The 19,553-nt window shown below is 43.4% G+C and overlaps 1 protein-coding gene across 2 annotated transcripts in view; it reads left to right on the forward strand.

Annotated features, from left to right (window-relative positions):
- Window positions 1-10,716, forward strand: part of nek7 (NIMA-related kinase 7) — a 93,733-nt gene extending 83,017 nt beyond the window's left edge. For both annotated transcript variants that reach the window (XM_080725976.1, XM_080725977.1), the window contains 2 exons: window positions 6,660-6,773; window positions 10,585-10,716. In XM_080725976.1, coding sequence (XP_080582102.1) covers window positions 6,660-6,773; window positions 10,585-10,695 — 225 coding nt within the window. In that variant the 3' untranslated portion in view covers window positions 10,696-10,716. The remainder of the gene's footprint in view (window positions 1-6,659; window positions 6,774-10,584) is intronic.
- The last annotated feature ends 8,837 nt before the right edge of the window (window positions 10,717-19,553 follow it).

Below are 19,553 nucleotides of genomic sequence, written 5' to 3' on the forward strand. Positions count from 1 at the left end.
GCTGACCATGGGCTGGGTGGGGGTGGTATGGGGGGGTGCAGCAGTGAGAGCTGCCACACTGGTGGGTGCTGATCGATGAGGCCACGGTCTCACCACAGCTTCTTCTGCCCCTGCCCTCACTTGGACCCGCCTCACGTTAGCATTATTGATGTTTGTGTGTGCGCCACACACCCCATAGAGATAGCAGATTTTACTCAAAGGAAACCACTTCTTGCACACACTTGCACTGCGGTATGTACGTTCATGTGTATGTATTAGTAATGAGAGGTCCCTGAAGGATGAACCCATTCTGATTTTGGTGACCCTGTGACCTTTCCTCTAATGCCACCCTCAGGCCAAAAGCTTCACTTGCACCCAAAGTATATCAAAATGAAATGGGTGGCTTGCCACTGGCTGGGTGCTTTCATGCTCCCCAGAGGTTGAACCGTAACATTTTGATTGACCCCATGAACTTTCCTTGAGTGCCACCCTAAGGCCAAACTTTGCACACAAGATTTATCAGGGCAGATTACCATGAAACGGGCCAATCGAACACTTTGGTCAATCTAAAAAAATCACACCCACTGTGAATTGAGTGGTGGTCGTGCTTGCATAACGTCTTCAGACTAGGATTTAAGTCTAGGATGTACAGGCTATGCTACACACACACACAATACTATGGCAAAACGCTGAGGAAAAAGTGGCTACAGACAGCGGTTTACCACAGCTCAAAAACATCTACCTGGTGTGATAGGATTAGCACAGCCTTGGCTTATAGATACTTGTTTTTACAGCTTGGCAAAGCTGTCATACAGACGTTGCAACTCATCCTCACTTTCTCCTTTACGTTCTCATTTTCTCCCTATTGGCTAAAGGCCAGCCAATGAGGTTTTCACCATTGGCTTCCCATACTCTAGAACAGTGAAGCTGCCTTCGCCGACTGGTGGTCAAATCTGGCATTGCAAGACTTTTGCATTTAAAATGTGACTGCGTGTGCTTCTATTGTATGAAACCTAGTGTGCCTGATTGAAATACAGACAAGACACACTTGTTTTCTTTATATTGGTAGCCAATGGCCTCGTCTACAGGCGTGGCGGTTTAGGCACCTTGGCTACAATGTAGCCTGACAGCGCTTTGTTGGTTTGAGTTTCGTTCCCAACAAACGTTCCCATCCCCATCTCTCTCCCTGTGTCCTGTCTATTTCTACTGTGAAACTATAAATAAAGGCCAAAAAAGACCCCAAAATATCTTTATATTGGTAGTAGTTAAGCTGTAGTGCGCCTGCTCGGAATACACAAAAAGGACACAGACAGACACAGATTTACTTGTTTACTTTAGCTGTAAATGACTTTTCATTTCAGTCTTTTATTTGAAAGGGTTATTAGAGGCATGAAGCATCTCAGAAAAAACCCAGGCTGGAATGTGGCTTCATCCTGCATTCAGGCCCAACCATCCACCTCTGACTGGCTCTTGGCTCAACCCCAACCCCCTCTGTGCCAACCCCTGGGCCCCCCTCCACCCCACCACCTCTGCTCTTGCCTCATTCCAGTCTCTCCCCAAGTTGTTTTGCTGTTGGTTTTTACGAGGCCCAAAATGCTGGGTTCTCAGCAGCTGCCTTTGCATGTGTTGAGTTCAGCCCCTGTAGCTAGCTCCCTCTCTGTTTGAAGAAGGCCAGGGTTAACACAGATGGCCTGCTGTTCGTACCTGGAGCGGTTGTCCTGAAGCCCCGGCAGTTGGCATGGCATAGCGGTTTTATCAATGCTGCCATAATGTATGCTAACCCCTAGTAAAACTTGCAGACTAGGCTAACCCCACCATGTATGTATCCACTGGTATTTGTATCCCCTCCACACATTTCCTGCTGCTCCTCGTCTGACCCCCATCATCATCCCTTTGCCATCCTTCTCTTCCCATCCCTCCCTTCCGCCAACCCTCCCTTCCTGACCTCAGCGGATGCTGTCTTCCCAGTTATTTAGTTTTACCACAAACGTGAAAACACGACAGTGAAGTCAGCATTGGACCTTTTATGAGCACATGTTTCAGATGTCCAACAGGGGTTCAGAGCTCTTCCGGTGCATTTGCTCGACATTCCAAAATAGAGGACATCCGAGGAGGAACGTTTTTATTATCAATGCGGTACGAGCAAATAGTTGGCAGAAGTTAGGAGTTTGAAGCACTGCCATTAGTGGAAGGGATTAAACGTGGGGTTATTTTGGTTCCAGCGAGGCTTGATGAGCAGCGGTAGACCCCAATTCGAATCTACACTACTCTCAGAATGTGTTTTAGCTGCCATACAGCAGTGAAGACTATTTTATTGAATCGCCTGTTTTCATCAGTTTTTCTATCCAAGTTACACTCCTCAGAACAATCTGCTGCTTTTCAACGGTCTGTCCATCAGTTCTTTCTTTTTTTCTTTTCGTCGTCCTGTCATTTCGGTGTGTATTTTTAATCCTGCTCCCTGTGCCGCGACCATTTGCCTTGATACTGTAGATAAACAAATAAAGTGAAGTTGAAAGGACATACAGTATATCATCGCAAACCTCATTAAGGACAGGTTAGCAGATGAGAAAATTATCACATGTACATTACATTACGTTTGCCAAGTGTTTGATTATGTGCGAGCGTGTAAATGTACATACTCTATATTCGTTCGTGGATTCCTGCACATCGTGCAACAGCGTGGGCCCTTTTGCACCCAGGATGTCATGGCTCCAGGGCTAAGGTGGCCGAGGGACACGAGCCTCTCGTGGCTTACTTTTTAATTGGCATTCAGTGGGAGGAAGCCAGAGAGAGAGAGAGAGAGAGAGAGAGAGAGAGAGAGAGAGAGAGAGAGAGAGAGAGAGAGGAGTTGGTGTTAATTAAAGAGGAAGGCCGCTGCAAACCTTTACATAGACTGGGATTGCAGCCTTACATGCTTGGGATGGGGAGTGCATAACCTGGCTGCCTGAGGAAGAGGCCAGCTACAGAAAGAGAGACACTGTGTGTATGTGTGCATGCACAGGCGTGATGTGAGCATGCGTGTGCATATTGTGTGTGTGTGTGTGTGTGTGTGTGGGGGGGGGGGGGGGGGGGGGGGAGAGACAAAGAGAGAAAGTGTGCGTGCGTGTGTGCACGCGCATGTTTGTGTGTGTTCTGCCACCAGCAGCCCAAGCCCCTTAGACAGACAGCAGGCATGCGTGTGCAGTGGATGTCTCTCGAATACCAATGAACCGAGACACACAACACACACACACACACACACACACACACACACACACACCATCATCATCACACACGCGTACACACACACACACAACCACACACCAGGGCCCCAGAGGTCAGAGAGTGAGTCAATCATCTTGCCCGTTGTGACGACGCAGAGTCTGAAAGACGCAGATTCTGTGTTTGTGTGGGTGTGCTTGCTTGCAAGTGTGTCTGCTTATATCTGTGTGTGTGTGTGTGTGTGTGTGTGTGTGTGTGTGTGTGTGTGTGTGTGTGTGTGTGTGTGTGTGTGTGTGTGTGTGTGTGTGTGTGTGTGTGTGTGTGTGTGTGTGTGTGTGTGTGTGTGTGTGTGTGTGTGTGTGTGTGTGTGTGTGTGTGTGTGTGTGTGTGTGTGTGTGTGTGGAGAGAGAGAGAGCAGGGGGCCGGCAGCTGTCAGGGGCCAGGAGCAGCAGGCACTAATGAAGCAGATGAATAGTGCAAAAACTCCCAAATACAAACAGGACAGTTGACATTTTTCATCTGTCAGAGCAGAAGATGCATGAAAATACAATGGGGCCTTTTTTTAACCCTTTACCTGCTGTAGCCTGGCTGCTTGTATTCTTATACTCTCTCTCTCTCTCTCTCTCTCTCTCTCTCTCTCTCTTCCTGGTTATGCGTAAGCCCATCCCTCTTGTCACACATCAGGATAGTTATTTAGATAGTATTTATAGTTTGTTTGACTATACTATAACTGACCTTTTGCTGTGTAATTGTGGCGTCGTCAGGGTGGTTTCACACATGGTCCATTTAACGGGGGACTCATGGGAGGAATAGTCAGCATTTCTTTGCCGTCTGCATGTAAACACGGACGCAAACTGAAAGCGCTGCTCAAGAATTCGACATTCATGTAGTTTTCTTCCATATTGTCTTCCAGCATGTGAACTGTGTCATGTGTGGGCTTTTGCTCTGGAATGTGTTTGGTTTATGAACTGCGAAGTCATCCAGAGAAATCAGCTGGAAACATCTGGATAAAATACATGTAGAGAGCACAATACAGACTATAGTACTTGTCCAACTTTATTCCCTCCATCCATCAATCCATCCATCTTTCCATCTATCCAGATAAACTTTTTTGATGCGTTACTCCTCCTGGTTTTGGTGGCACGCACTTGGGCCATACATTACATGTATGTCAAATGACCAGCTTCATTGGGACACATAGGGGTGCATTTTGCTAAGAGATACATATAGTTTAATTTATATACATTTATTTGTGAATTAATTTTCTCCATTGACTTTAATTAAAATTTTTACTTTTCCCAAATATGGAGATGACTGACATCATAGACCACATGTGACTGACACAGTATTCTCCATATATGGACATTAATTTATTACTGAATTACATTATTAATGAATACATTTTCCCATTGACTTGAATGGGGAACATTCTAATGGTAAGACGGAATTCATTTGCAAATGTGACTCGCATCACGGCAACCACACTTGCAATTTCCAATTGCATCTTTCTAGTTTGTTATGAGATGATGGGTTTTCTAGAAACACACTGTTGGGTTTGAATAGGCTTAATAGTCTGTAAATTAGCAGTTGTTTTTAACAGAAAAGAGCTGGTATAAAGTGTATGGATAGGCATTCAGATACTATGACTTGGTCGGATCGGCGGTGCGACATAGTCATCTTATCTCTATATCTTTCTATCTCTCTTTTTTTGCTGTTGTTACAGCAAAATAGCAATCTTGACTTCGGAAATAGCCATTACCCAAGAATTGCATCATTAGAATTGTGGGAATACTGATAAAGTTCAAAATAGATAGACATACACGGGAGTCTGTCAATGTGAATTGTATTGTGAATATTGTTGTTTTGAATTAGATTTTATCAGTTGTTTACTAGTACTTATCCCTTTGTGTATCTGCATGTCTTTTTGCACGTGCATGTTGTTTGTTCTTTTAGCACAGAAGAATTAAATCTTAAACCTTGTCATGCTTACACGAGACACCATTAGATATGAAAAGACGTCATTACTGACACACATGCGCACACAAACACCCCCACCTCCAATCACTGTCACCCCCTACAGTGTCAGTCTCGGCAGTAGCTATTGAAACAGAGAGAGAGGTGTCCAGAAAGAGAAAGAGATCCCACTGTGCATATGTGTATGGATGTCTGTTGTACATGCATTATGTGTGTGAGATTGAGAGAGAGTGATGGGGAAATATGTCCAGAAGAGAGATGGCCCTGCTGAGATTCCACTGCCGTCTTCCTCACTCCCCTCTGGAAGCAGTGACAGAGACTCTGTCAACTCTGCCCAATAAGAAACAAGACCCTTCTCTTGTCTCTGCATCATCAACCTCTGACATGTTTATACCATGAAGAGAATGGAGGAAAATCCCCTCTGGGTTCGGATATGCCAGGCAATTTACGGCCAATGTACTGTAGATGGCTTATGGTTATTGCATAGGGAGTTCTATCTTGGTCACGGCAGTCAGGAGCAAAGTGAGCCACAAGGTCAAAAATCTGTAAAAAAAAATTTTACATTTTCTGGGTAGTGAGATTTTACTTGTTTAGATTCAAATGAGTCTCAACAGAGATTTTGTGACTGTTTCACCCGTTCATGTATTGCTGGAGAAGCCCGGCTTGCTATTGTGTTGGAATGGGACATTCACACTTTTGGGTCTAAATGCCTAGGGGCTGGGACAACAACTACATAACCGCAATACCACGGCTATGTGATGCATACCAAAGAGTTGAGCTCATTACCACATTTCTTTTTTCCTCCCCTGGTTGTATGGTCATGGTCAAAGTGTACAGCCCTGCAGGTTCAGGATGATTTATACTGGTTGCGCTCGGGTGTCGTGCCCCAAAAATGTCTGATCTACAAAGTCTGCTTTGTCCAACACCCGCACACAACTAAGAATGAATCAGGCTTTAGTGTCCAGCAGGTCATTAGAGTAGCATTATCTGGTTCTGTGGTTCTAGAAAAGCTTAGACCTAACTGCTGAGGCTGGAGTGCTAATGTTAAAGCCTCAGGCACACATGAGTAGAACAAGTGTTCAAAAAGCATTAGCATAAGACTAACATAGTGTACAGTGTAGAGACTAATGAAGGTCTTATGGGCTGTGCAAGCTGACAAAAATACTAATCAATAGGACGGGAGTCTCAGTTGTAGAGTAGTGCGTTGGGTAATAATAAAGATAATAAATAGTATTCAGGAGAGGAGACTCTCCTCTCCTGAATCCTTCTCCTTCTCATCACTAACTTGCTGTACGCTATAGCAGTGCAGAGCAGCACAAGTGTCCGGCTGAGAGAAACTTTCCGGGATGTTTTCTGTTTCGATTCAGTGGATTTGCAAACCACCATAACAGCCATCCATCATAACAAAACACATAACTGTCTGCGGAAGGGTGGGGGGGACTATAAATCTTATTGACAGCCTCACTCTCTGTCTCTGTATCTCTCTTTTTCTCTATCTCACTCAGATGGCAGCCCTTCAGAGTCCATTCTACGGGGACAAGATGAACCTCTACTCACTGTGTAAGAAGATTGAACAGTGCGACTATCCCCCTCTACCCTCAGACCACTACTCGGAGGAGGTATGTACAGTACAGTACCGCCCTTGCTGTTTGGGGCATGGTTGGTGACAATCTTCAAAAATGGCAAAGAAATAGTCTACAGGCGCACAATGTTGCAGTTTGCACAATGTTGCAGTTTGATGCATTGTGAGCTTGTAGATCGGCTTGTAGATGTTTTTGAAATTGGGCTCAATGTGGTTAAAATGAATTTCAGTCCTTCAACTTGCCAAAGGCTCAAGTCAGACAGCCTCAAAATAAGAATACCAAGATGGTAGCACTTGGGAGATTTGTCAAATGCACTGTATCCAATTTCCCTACTCTTCTACTCACTACGTTTTTATTTATTATTATTATTATTATTATTTTACTTAGATTGTTGACCAATGTTGTAACATTTTCATAAATGCCCCAATTAACTGTGAAGACTGATGATCTTCAAGTGATAACTTTGTCCAGTACACGTCCTCTGTTTTGCCTACTACTGTATGCTCATGCACATTATTTGTGTCGACCGAGTCAACTGCAGTAGATGCCCTAAACTCCAGTACCCAGTAATGTCAGTATATGATATTACTCTATGCTCACTGCCGTGATCAAAAGACACAATGTGATTGCACAACCGTCTGAGAAATTAAATGCACAATATCAAAAGCATCTGGCCATGCTGTGGAGTGGGGGCACAACTAAATGGGCAGGGGTGTCATGTTTCCATTCGTAAATGTTAAATCATGCACTATAATTCTGCTCAGACAAAGCCGCACTCAGACATGTAACATAGAAGGGCTGTGGTCACAGATAACCATATTGCTGATTGCCTGTGTGTGTGTTTGTGTGTGTACGTGTGTGTTTGTGCGCGTGCACATTGATTTGTTTTAGTTTTTTTTTTTTTTTTTTTTTGCTGGGGTGCCCTTTCCAAAATCTTTTCTTCTAACCTTTCAGTTTTATCCCCACCAAAATTATACAAATGCAAATATACACAGATGCAAGGGAAGGGACAAACTCCTACACCTTGGAGACACACACACACACACACACACACACACACACACACACACACACACACACACACACACACACACACACACACAATCTATGTGGTCATTATATTTGTTCAGTATGGAACCTGAGCTTTTGTTGATGGGAGCTTATCCACTTTGTAAGTTATTGTACTTGCTTGATGGATAAAAAAGGCACCGGGGAGACGTCCCCTTAGGTCTCTGAGCTGTTTAAGTTGGGAGGAGGGGGCGACCAACCCATTACAGTGTCTCTTTATCTCCCTGCCTTCCATTGTGCTGCTGCCAGGGTGTCTGCATTACAACAGGTCCACAGTGGCCGGGTTTCAGCACTGCATCCTCACTCATGTCTCCATAGCCAAATAACGAAACCCTGCGGAGAGCAGCCTTCATTACAGACTGCTATCCACTTCATTAGGAGGACGTTGATCCAGGCTAATTGGTAGTTGTCTCAGTCTGGACCACGCGGCTGTGTTTGAATGTGGACGCGTGTTTTTTTTCTTCTGTGTGTGTGCAAAATGCACGAGTGTACAGTATGTTTGTCACCAGAGCTCAAGCCTACCTCCACCACACACACATACATACACACATACACACACAAGCGTGCTCCCAACAAACACACACTCCTCCGAGCTTCTGCAATGCCCCACACGTCACCCCCATCCAGGAGAGAGGGAGACAAAGCGAGAGAGACAGAGAGAGAGAGAGTTTGTGTGCGCGTGTGTGCGAACGAGAGAGAGAGAGAGAGAGAGAGAGAGAGAGAGAGAGAGAGCGGGTAGGGTAGGGTTCGGAGGAAGCGAGGCGACGGCAGAGAGATGGAGATGAGGGGGGGAGCCTGCAGCGCCTGTCTGGATGTAAACAATGCTCCTGAAGGATAGGCAGCACACTGTCAGCTGCTCATCTTTGTTGTGTCATTTAACCATCTCCGTCTACACCACCCGCTCCCCCCTCCTCCTCCTCCTCCCCCCTCCACCTGACACCCCAACACCCCCCACTCCCCACCCTCCCCCTCCGCTTCTCACACACCCCTCCACGCAAAGAAGCGTATGAATATTTTACATATCTGCATCTCTTTGCCGTGCCCCCCCCCCCACCACACACACACACACACACACACACACACACACACACACACGCCGTTGCTGTCGGGCAGAAACCTCGTATCTCCTTATTCCAACTTTTTACGGTTTTATTTTTTGTGAATTAATGCCTTTGTTTGTCTTATTACAGTGTCGCACAAGAGTAGCAAAAATAGCCGATCGACCAGCTCAGCTTGTTGATCGGAAAGTGACAAGAGTTATTAAGTCTGTCTGTGGGTTTGATACATATTTCCGAAACGTATTTACAAGCACTTGTTACTAAATAATAACTCTGTTGGATCCATTTGAAGTGGAACACAGCTTCTGTTTCTCATTCTGTGAAAAGCAACGGTTTTGGACATACAAGGTTTCCACCCTACAGCAAACGATATGCAAAGACACACACACTGTGCGTGCGGGGCTAATGCTCAGACAGTCTGAATTTGCATCTTTCTCTCTCTCTCTCTGTATTTCACTCTCTCGCTCGCTACCGCGCCACACGCGGCTGACAAGAACTCGTCCGAGCCAGTGCCACGCAACAGCGGCCAGGAAGTCAGCAGGCGGTTACCATAGCGACCTCGCGTAGATGTTTTTCTTTTCTTTTTTCTTTCTTTCTTTCGTTCCTTCCATTCTTTTCATTTTTTTTTAATGATGGCGGTGGCTGTTCCGCCTCCGAGCCCGTCTATCTGCTCCAATCATCCGCTTCGCTCGGCTTCAAGTGTAAATGCCGTCTCAGAAATGGAGGCACCACACACACACACACACACACACACACACACACACACACACACACACACAGTTTAATGTCGACGCGTGTGTGTGTGTGTCCATGTGGGGGCGTGGCTGTAGAAAGTAAATTGGTCGGACCCATGGTTTTCAAAGTGGGGTCCGGGGACCCCCAGCGGTCCTTGATTGGGCCCCTGGGGGTCCCAAGAGAAATTATTGATAGTTAGTAGAACTAAAATGAACCCTTACAGGTCTCTTACCTCTGAGAGTGTACGAATGGAACCAAATGGACCCTTAACTCTCAGAGTTATGGGGGCCTGTGGCCTGATGCATACCAAACTTGTTGTTAGCCTGTTACTGACGTCTGGTTATCACGGTTGTCTGACTGGTTCTTCAGTTGTGTAAATTGTTATAAAAGTCAATCACAGGATGGGCTCTTTAACCCATTTAGGCCTAGAATTATTGACTGCTTTAACTATTGAAAAATAGCAGATATACAAGCTCACAGCGCGGCACCGAGTGCCGCGCTGCGAGCTTGTAGATCTGCTATTTTTGAAAAATCGTGGAAATTAGAATTTTGACCCGATTCTATAAGTGTCTTTTGAATCCTTCTAAGACTTTTTTATAAACCCATGTTTCTATGTCAGAAATCTGGCTAGCCATCGTCAAAGAAAACGTCCTTTTCACTTAAATGGATCTCAGTTAGTCTGTTCTTGAGAGACTACTATGTCAGTGGTTCTCAAACCTTTTCATGTGAAGGTACGCCCAAACTGATATGTATTTGGCCACGGACCCAGTTCCAGGGACCCCCCCAGAAGCAAATATTTGAGTTACAAACGTTCGCTTGTACATACATTATATTCAAAGATTTGCACACATTTTCAGGACTTTTTCTAAAATAGCAGATCTACAAGCTCGCAGCGCGGCACTCCGCGCTGTGAGCTTGTATATCTGCTATTTTTCACTGGTTGAAGCATTCAATAATTCCATTTCTCTCTCTCTCTCTCTCTCCAGCTGAGGAACTTGGTAGATATGTGCATCAATCCAGACCCAGAGAAGAGACCGGACATCACCTACGTGTATGACATCGCCAAACACATGCAGAGCCTGACGCAGGCCAGCTAAGCTCCACAGCTAGAGACACAACACACACACACACACACACACACACACACACACACACACACACACACACACACACACACACACACACACACACACACACACACACACACACACACGCGCGCTCCAGCCGGCACAACTCCTCACTTTCTCCGTCCTGGCTTGTAATGCTGGACTCGTACACGTCTATCGGCTCTACTATGCAGTAACTTCTTCCTCCAGAGTTCAACTGGGATGATATACTGTAGTACACATACAGTACTTAATATATTTTGTTTTGTTTGTTTGTTTCGTGTCCAAGATAGTTGGTACTGTTATCAGTTCCGCATGTCTCCAAGTCCCTCCCAGGCCTTTATTGCAACCCCAGGAGAGAAAGTATAGAATGAATAAATCTAACACTTTTTTTTTCTGATGGTAATCACGTTATGGAACTGAATATTAGTCTCGAATATTTAACATGTTAAATGATGTGCCTTTCTGGTTGTCGTCCTCCATATCCCCTACAGTTCCTCCACAGCAGTGTTTACATGTCCTTACCCCTGTGATTCTCAACCTTTTTAATTACAAGGACCCGTTTGATTCGCATTAGACCATGAATGCCCAATTGCCCATTTGGATACTATTTTTATCTCTGGGACCCCAATTTTTCACTGTAAAAATTATATTTTTACTCTTAGTGAAATTTGTAAAACTCTCGAGTTACAGACTGGTACGGGTCCATTTGGTTTCTAAATATCAGTCATTTACCTGGGGACCCCCTGGAACCCCCTCAAGGACCACGTGTTAAGAACCAATGCCCTACCCTTCACACACGACCGATGTAACATGCAAGGTTGAAATTAGCGAGACAAACTAACCGAGTCGAGTATTAAAGTGTCACCTCGAGCAACACTTTGTTAACATTGAGTTTATTGTTATTTCTTAACAAATAGTCCACAAATTAAGTTGTTGTGTATAATGACAAGCACGTCCTTTTGAAACGGCAGTTCTCTGTGAGTCTCATGAGACCTACTTTCATGAAAGAAGAAAATAATGGCTTGGCACAAAAAGGGGCCCTGGAAACATTCAGATCAACACCACATCGGATTTAGCAGGGGGTTTTTTTTCACACAAGGATGGTATATTTGACAGAAGCAACAAAAGTGGTTTTGATGGTATTTTGAAGCATCGCTGTGTTGCACTTTTTCGTTTATTACCCTGGTTACTGAGAGGTTGGCAGGGTGGTCATGTCTAATGAATGTATTAAGAGAGGAAGGGTCAACTAGAAGGTAGACTAGAAAGATATTAGAGAGGAGAGGAAGGGCAAATACTGTACCTGTGCCACGCTTTTGAATGTAATTCATTTAGAAATGCAGTCGTACGTTTAAAAATTCCAGCATGTCTTCTGTTTTTTAGTTTTTTTTTTTTCATTGATGGCCGCTGTATCCAAGAAAGGAGCGGTAAAGACCCCAACGGTAACCTTCATTGGTTAATGTTTACCTCTGTTGTTAAAGCAAGTTTAACCCTTGCCTTTACAGTCAAACCTGTAGTTTTAGCGCTTGTTACCTGCGTAAAGCTGCCTGTATTTGATCACCGGCAAAATCACTTTGTTAGGCTGAGCCGTTGTTTTCCTATGGAAAGTGGAGGCGTTGAACCTCGCAGCGGCGCTACCTTGGGCATGGTGCACTGTTTGGAATTTACACCTTGCTGATCGCAAATCACAATTAACGAGATAACAGTATGTGACATAGCCGGAAGCGAGATGAACAAAAAACATCTCGAACATAAAATAGTCTGTGTACAATGGTGAAAATAATAATAGCCATGCACGCATTGGATATTAAATCTGGCAGGGTTTCACAACTTCCCATGGCCTCTCAAACAGCACCATGCCAATTCACCATGTTAATCTACCATGTTCATCCAATAATACCACTTTAAAAACTTGGCAGGAAAAATACTGCATGCATGCTGAAGTGTCAGTACTCAGAAATCAGCCAGGACTACCTGGTATTACCTTATTTGAAACACATTAAATAAATCCAAGCGTTTTACAAATACCCTGTTCTTACCGCTATTCTCTGCACTTGTTGATGGCTGCAACTGTGTGTGTGTTTTCTGGACTGTGCAGAATGCTGATTATGTGTAGCCAGCATAATTTTGTCTGTCAAAAGAGCTGTAGAAGAAAAACTAAATTAAAAACAGAAACACCTGATACATGTACATTCAATCGTGGTCCAGTGGGATGCATTTTTGACCCTCCGGAAAGATAGTTTACATAGACATAGAGTGTTCAGTGGTAGGGCTAGTTGTTGAGCTGTGTAGGTTTGTAATGTGTGTGTGTGTTCAGTATGTGAGTGGATAAATAACAAATATAATGGCAGCGTACAAATGGAGAGCAAAACCATCCCTTGTGGTGTCGTCCATATCATGGGAAAACTACAAAGTGCCTACTTTGTTCTTGATAGAAATACCAAGGCAAGAGTAATAGACATAGAAATTATATACGTATATATACTGTATATATATATGTATGTAATGTTATGTAAAGTATATAAAAGACTGTGTTGCATTATAGAAAATAAAAAGCTCAATTGGGACTCAATTTGTTTTGCTGTACATAGCAGGAAAAGTTAATATACAACTTTAATCTAATAATGTAGATCAAAATGGGTTTTTATTGACCCACATATAGTTTTTGTTGTTTGTTTAGCTTAGTTTTGGAAGGAGGGTGGAGCGGTGATGTTTTACAGTGGATCTTGGTTTACAGAATGACAGCCTTGCCACTCGGAAGGTATACTGGTAAACGCTGATCAACATCGCTTTGTTTCAGCGTCCGACTGTCCGCTCATGAACTTGAACATTATGAAATAGTCTGTTAATTACTCGTCGAAGATATCCTATGCATTTGTCCTATGTTTTTATAAACAACTCATTAAAATGTGTTATACACAAGTCCTTTGGTTTCTAGTGTAGCATGAAAATGTAGTATGTTATTATTTTTGGTTGACAGACTGTTTTGATGGCGTTAAGAGCCGTTTGTCTGAGACTTTCAAGTATAGTGTTTGCAGTTTTTTTTTCCTTTTGTTTGCAATTGCACATCTTGTTCTAGAGTTCTGTTCCCTTGCATTGTTTTTCTGTCCAGCCACAGTTAAACTCTTGTGGTTTTTCTTTTCTTCATTTCAGTGATGATTTTACAAGTATGTTTTACCAACAGAAGCCCACAGTGCTTAACATCCTGCTTTTTAAGCCTGCCCTCTACTCACTATAACCAAAAGGTTCTGTATACTGTTGAACCAAAAGATGTCATTCACTTGCAATTATAGGAAACAATTTATATTGACACCTTTTGTTATTTTACTTACTTCTTTTTTTTTTTTTGCTCTGCAGAACCCCTTAACAAAATAAAAATAAAAAAGACTCCCAAATTTCCCAAACAGAACTCTGTTGATTATGGCTCTCTGATGAGCCAAAGTGTCTGTAGTGCAGTATTGTTTTCTTTGGGAATTATGTCACTTTAGTGTTGACTATCAACGTCCTGTTGTCATAATACACACTGACACCCTCTAACAGTGGCCCAGCACCATGGCCAGCTGTAAGGCAAACTTTGCTGGGATCACATACCAGATGTAAAATGGTATTTGTTTTGTCTGAAGACATGGGATAGCATAGCAACATGCGGAAATATGTTTACTCACTCCTTTGTAATGTGTTTTAAAAGTTTAAAAGCCAAATGCCTTTGTTTTTGCTTTGCCTTCACCCCCGCTGTTAGTAAAGCATACATAGTACACTGCCGGTCTCCGTTGCCTTCAAACAGGCGTGTACAACGTATGCCTCAAAGAATATGTTTTTGTTTTTCTGTTGTTAACACAGAGCAGTGGGTTCATGGCGGGAAGGGGAGATTCACGTTTTTCTCATCCTCGTTATGGGACTGTGGAAACACACACACACACACACACACACACACACACACACACACACACACACACACACACACACACACACACACACATATACACACACACACACACACACACACACACACACAGTGCAAGGCCACTCGTTGGTTAAGGCCTCTTTTTAGCTGGAAGTTCTCTTCTAGCTTTGTGTAAGCCTAGCCCAGTGGTTCTCAACCTGTGGGTCGGGACCCCCAGGGGGGTCCCAAAAGTATTTTGGGGGTCCCCAGGTGATTAACTTAATGTGTACCATTGTTTTCTCACTCAACAGTAAACAAACCAATATAAAGTTTAAGTGTATAGAGGGTATATGCACATTTCTAAAGTGACAATTTAAGGACTTTTTAATACCTCTTTGGGCAGAAATTGTGAAAATAGCGGATCTACATGCTCACAACGCCTCGCAACGCGAGGCGTTGTGAGCATGTAGATCTACTATTGTCACAATAGAATCATGTTATACAAAATGTAATGCCTCAGCTCTTAGTGCTCGTCAGGGTGGGAGGGGTCCCCAGTTAAAATATGATTATTTTGGGGGTCCCGGCCTGAAAAGGTTGAGAACCACTGGCCTAGCCTATCCTACACAGTACAGTACTCTCCTAGGGCTCAGCTCTTTACCGTGAGTCCAACCGGGGTCGTAGAGTGTACAGTTCTACTGGCCCTCTGAAGTCCTTATTGAAGAGTTTGGGATTGCGAAGAGTAACGAAAAGGCAATTACTATTTATTGCCTTGGTATTTTTTTTCTTTTTCGTCTTGTTTCCTGTTTTATTATTTTTTTATTTCGATTTGTGAACATTTCATATCATCTTTCAAGACCCTCATCACTCATGCTTTGTATGCTAACTGAATGCAATAAAGCCTTTGAATTTGTTTTGGAATTTTGTGTGAATACTTGTTTTTACACCCTTTTTAAGGTGATATGTCACACGTCAAACACTACTCAGTCGGGGCAGGGTTTGTGATGTTACCCCTACAGGGAATGACTTTGAAACACATTTATAGGTGATTTATTTCTCCAATAACCACTTAACATCTCAAAGGCAAAAAGGCTAATACTTCACTCTATAGTTCTATGTTCTATTTTAAGTTCAGAATCAAGACGCTTCACTTTCCATAAATGTGTCGGCGTCCAGATTGCAACAAACTATACACAGGCCTACAGTTGAAATTAATAGCTGTACTACTGTGTATCCCGTACGACTTATGACTGTAATTAACGAACGCAAATTAAGAGTAAGTGACAAGATTGTAGGAAGCTTCATTAGTGTGTTTGAGGTCATTAGCCCAATGTTTATGTGTCTCCTTCATCCTTGCTCCCCCTGGGATTCACCAACTCCACCCCCATTCCATTCTGTAGTCTCCCCCACCACCACCCATCACCCCCGGGTCCTTTACCCCTGTCCGAGTCCCTCTTGGCCGGGGTGCTGTATGTTGGGAGTGGGGGCTCTCTGGCTCTCTTCCCATAATGAACTCCGTGGGGACTGCAGTTCAATTTCATCATGGCAAAAAAAAAAGCCGGCAGACACGGTGAAAACAAACAAAAGTAAATATCTGGAATTAATACTCTTGAGTTGTTTGGAGTTTTTCTTTTTTCTTCTCTCCAGCATGCAAGCAACTTCACCCCCCCCCCCCCACACACACACACACACACACACACACCCCACCTTCACAATATAAAGATATTTACATGTATTATACTGCTAGCAAAGCTTGCTGTTATGTTGGTATGGGGGGGAAAAGTTAAAACTACAGAAAACTGCTCTCACCACTTGTGCATTACAATATTTCTATTATTTTTTTACGGAGACACAAGTCCATCTAGTGGTAAAAAAGTACCACTGCAGATATCAGAGTATTGTTTGAACTGAACTGACAGATGGCAATGTTGTTAAATGAAATCGACTGGCCAATCATATGAATGCACACTATTTAGTTTAGAGGGAAATTTGGGGAAAATAAAAAGTAGAAAACATCTGTTTTTGCCATAGAAATAATTTCACTTGCTCTCGTATTACTGTTTTTGGCAGCTAACCTACAGGCCAAACCTTTAGCTTAAAAAATGTGTAGAATTACAGGACAGGGGTATATTCACAATGTACAAAATCAATGTATGGCAACAACAGCTATTTTTTAGGCTGTAGCTCACGCAACACATCTTCACTGTTTTAAAGTTATAATTTGTTTTGTTTGTTTGTTTAATGAACCAATACTCTGGAAAGAATTGTCAAGTCCAACATGTGTGGCTGCCGTGAGCATCTTTCATTGATTCAGTTTTCCACTACTTTTGCCAGACCTTGTAGTGGAATTTGAGTATCTCAAGTGATGAACTTCTTAAGTTCTTTAAAGATTTGGGTTTCAAAGACACTGCAATTTTGTATACATTGTTATTCCTTTAGTGTGTGTGTGTGTGTGTGTGTGTGTGTGTGTGTGTGTGTGTGTGTGTGTGTGTGTGTGTGTGTGTGTGTGTGTGTGTGTGTGTGTGTGTGTGTGTGTGTGTGTGTGTGTGTGTGTGTGTGTGTGTGTGTGTGTGTGTGTGTGTGTGTGTGGCCTAATTTATACTTCGTAACGTTTCGCTGTAGCACACCAAAAATATCAGATCTTGTAGAGATCGGCTGCACAAAACGATGTGCAACCAATAAATCAGGTTTTAGAGAGAAAGAGAGAGAGAGCAAGAGGGAGGAGTTGAGAAATGTATTGCAGCTTCATCATTTGTCCCAGGTGATCATTATATGTTTTAAGGCAGAAATGTAGGGGCCGTTCTGGAGGACATGGAATTGCGGAGGATTGCTTTATTTATTTATTTCTCGTTTTTTTGTTTGTTTTGTTTTTAGAAGCCTGAAATATCAATATTTTTTTGCACATTTGAAATTGCTCGTGGCGCATGCTTGGCAATGGCAGCCCGAGCTTCAAACATATTAGTTTGCTGGGAGAAAAGAACCACTGGGGACACACTCTCGCAACGCATCCAGCAACCGCTGCGAGTGAGTCCTGTTTATCATTTGAAAGCTGTTATTGTTTGAACTTGAGTAGCTTTAAACGGGTTAAACTCAGATTTAGAATGAAACGGTTATCTGCGGGCCTCCCTAGGCATTCAGGTTAGAATATTTGTCAGCGGCTGGTCCCCAGGGACAGCGTGGTGGAGGTACAGGTAAAGAAGAGAGCTCTCTCTCTCTCAGCCATCTATCAGTTGGTACCTATACCCAGCAGGCCACAGCTGGCGTCACTCATCAGCACTGCTCCTGTCACACAAACATGTGGAGACATCTACGCTCACGCACGCACACCAAACTCTGCACACAAAGTGTATGTACACACACACACACTGTTTTAATGAGTGACTTTTGCTCCGCATGCCCTTAATCTGCAACCATCAGACCAGCACAGGGGAGGCACAGTAAAGTACAAGCAGCCTGCGGTGAGCAGAGCCAAAATAAAAAGCCAAGTGGCTCACTAAAACCGTCAGGGGCACGAAAAGGCATGCACCGCTTCTCCCTTCTCCGTTGCAGGAGCCTTGTGGAAGCTTTATAAAACGCCGCCCAGCAAAACGGAACTCGGAAGCATCGGCTCGGCCTTCCGGAACGGGCGTTTTCACAAACTGTAAACTATTGGAAACAAATGCTGTGTTAAAAGTGTTCAAAAGAAACTTGATCCTCAGCGAGAGGCTTTACAGGTGGCTGGGGGTGTGTCTGCTCTAGACACCCCTTCCCAACACACACACACACACACTTAGGCATGCAGGCGCACGCGCGCGCATACACACACACACACACACACACACACACACACACACACACACACACACACACACACACACACACACACACACACACACACACACACACACACACACACACCACTGCTAGTTTTGCTTCCTGTGAGACTTTACTCAGACATTACTCCTCCCCATTCTTTTGACCTGACTGCAGCCAGTAAATAGAGAAAGGATGTTAGCTTTGAATTATGTGTGATTGTGTGCATGATGATCGTACTGCGATCAGTGTTTGAATCCAGTTTAACCACATGCACCCTAGCCCTCCCTATTCTGGGGTGAACATTCAGTGAGAATAGCAGATCTGTTGCGACGAGTTGTGAAGGTTGTAGCCATTTTTCAACAATGATATTTATTATAAGAAGAAAGGACCCAGTAAATGCAGAAATTGGCTTTGGATTATGTGCATGGGAGTACTGGAATAAGCATTTTAATCTAGTTTTAAGTCATTCCAAATGAAAAACACAGAAAGTTAACCACATATTGCATATATGGAGATCCCTGATGTCAGCAATATTAAGCCCATATCTGTGAATATATACAGTATGTCAGTCTAACCTATAGACTATACATGTCAGTCTAACCAGTGTAGCTGGTTCTAGAGACAGGGATCTCCATATATGGGCATAAAAGCGATTGTATGTATGATGTCATACATGGAGTCAGACTCCAACTTTTGCACACGGATAGCTCCAGATTTTTGCCTATGTTTTTAGCTGCTTCCTCTGCCGTTATGTACTTTCACTTGTATGAAACAACATTCTTTTTGTAGAACCGCCGATCCAACCAATATGCCCATATCTCCCTATACATTGATCTCCATATATGGGTATCAGGGATCTCCATATGGGTAACTGGTCCGATATATAAATACATCAAATAAATAAATCAAATTAAAGTCCTTATATGGGCATTCCCAGATGATGCCCTGTTAGGGGAACCACACAAATCCATATGGCCAAGGCAGATGGCGCGACCTCGCCCTTTAGGGAGTGGTCGCTTTTCGCCTTTAGGCGTCTTACTGGTACTAGTTGACATAGGACCACAATGGAAACAAGTCCCCAGGACTTTTTTGTGTTATCCTTTTAGCCTTAATGTGCAACTGTACCTCGTGCTGTTTACATTTCTGACTAATAAAGAAAAAATCAAAAAGAAAA

The sequence above is a fragment of the Nannobrachium achirus genome (assembly GCF_963921795.1).
Source record: "Nannobrachium achirus genome assembly, chromosome: 1".
Taxonomy (NCBI): Eukaryota; Metazoa; Chordata; class Actinopteri; order Myctophiformes; family Myctophidae; genus Nannobrachium; species Nannobrachium achirus.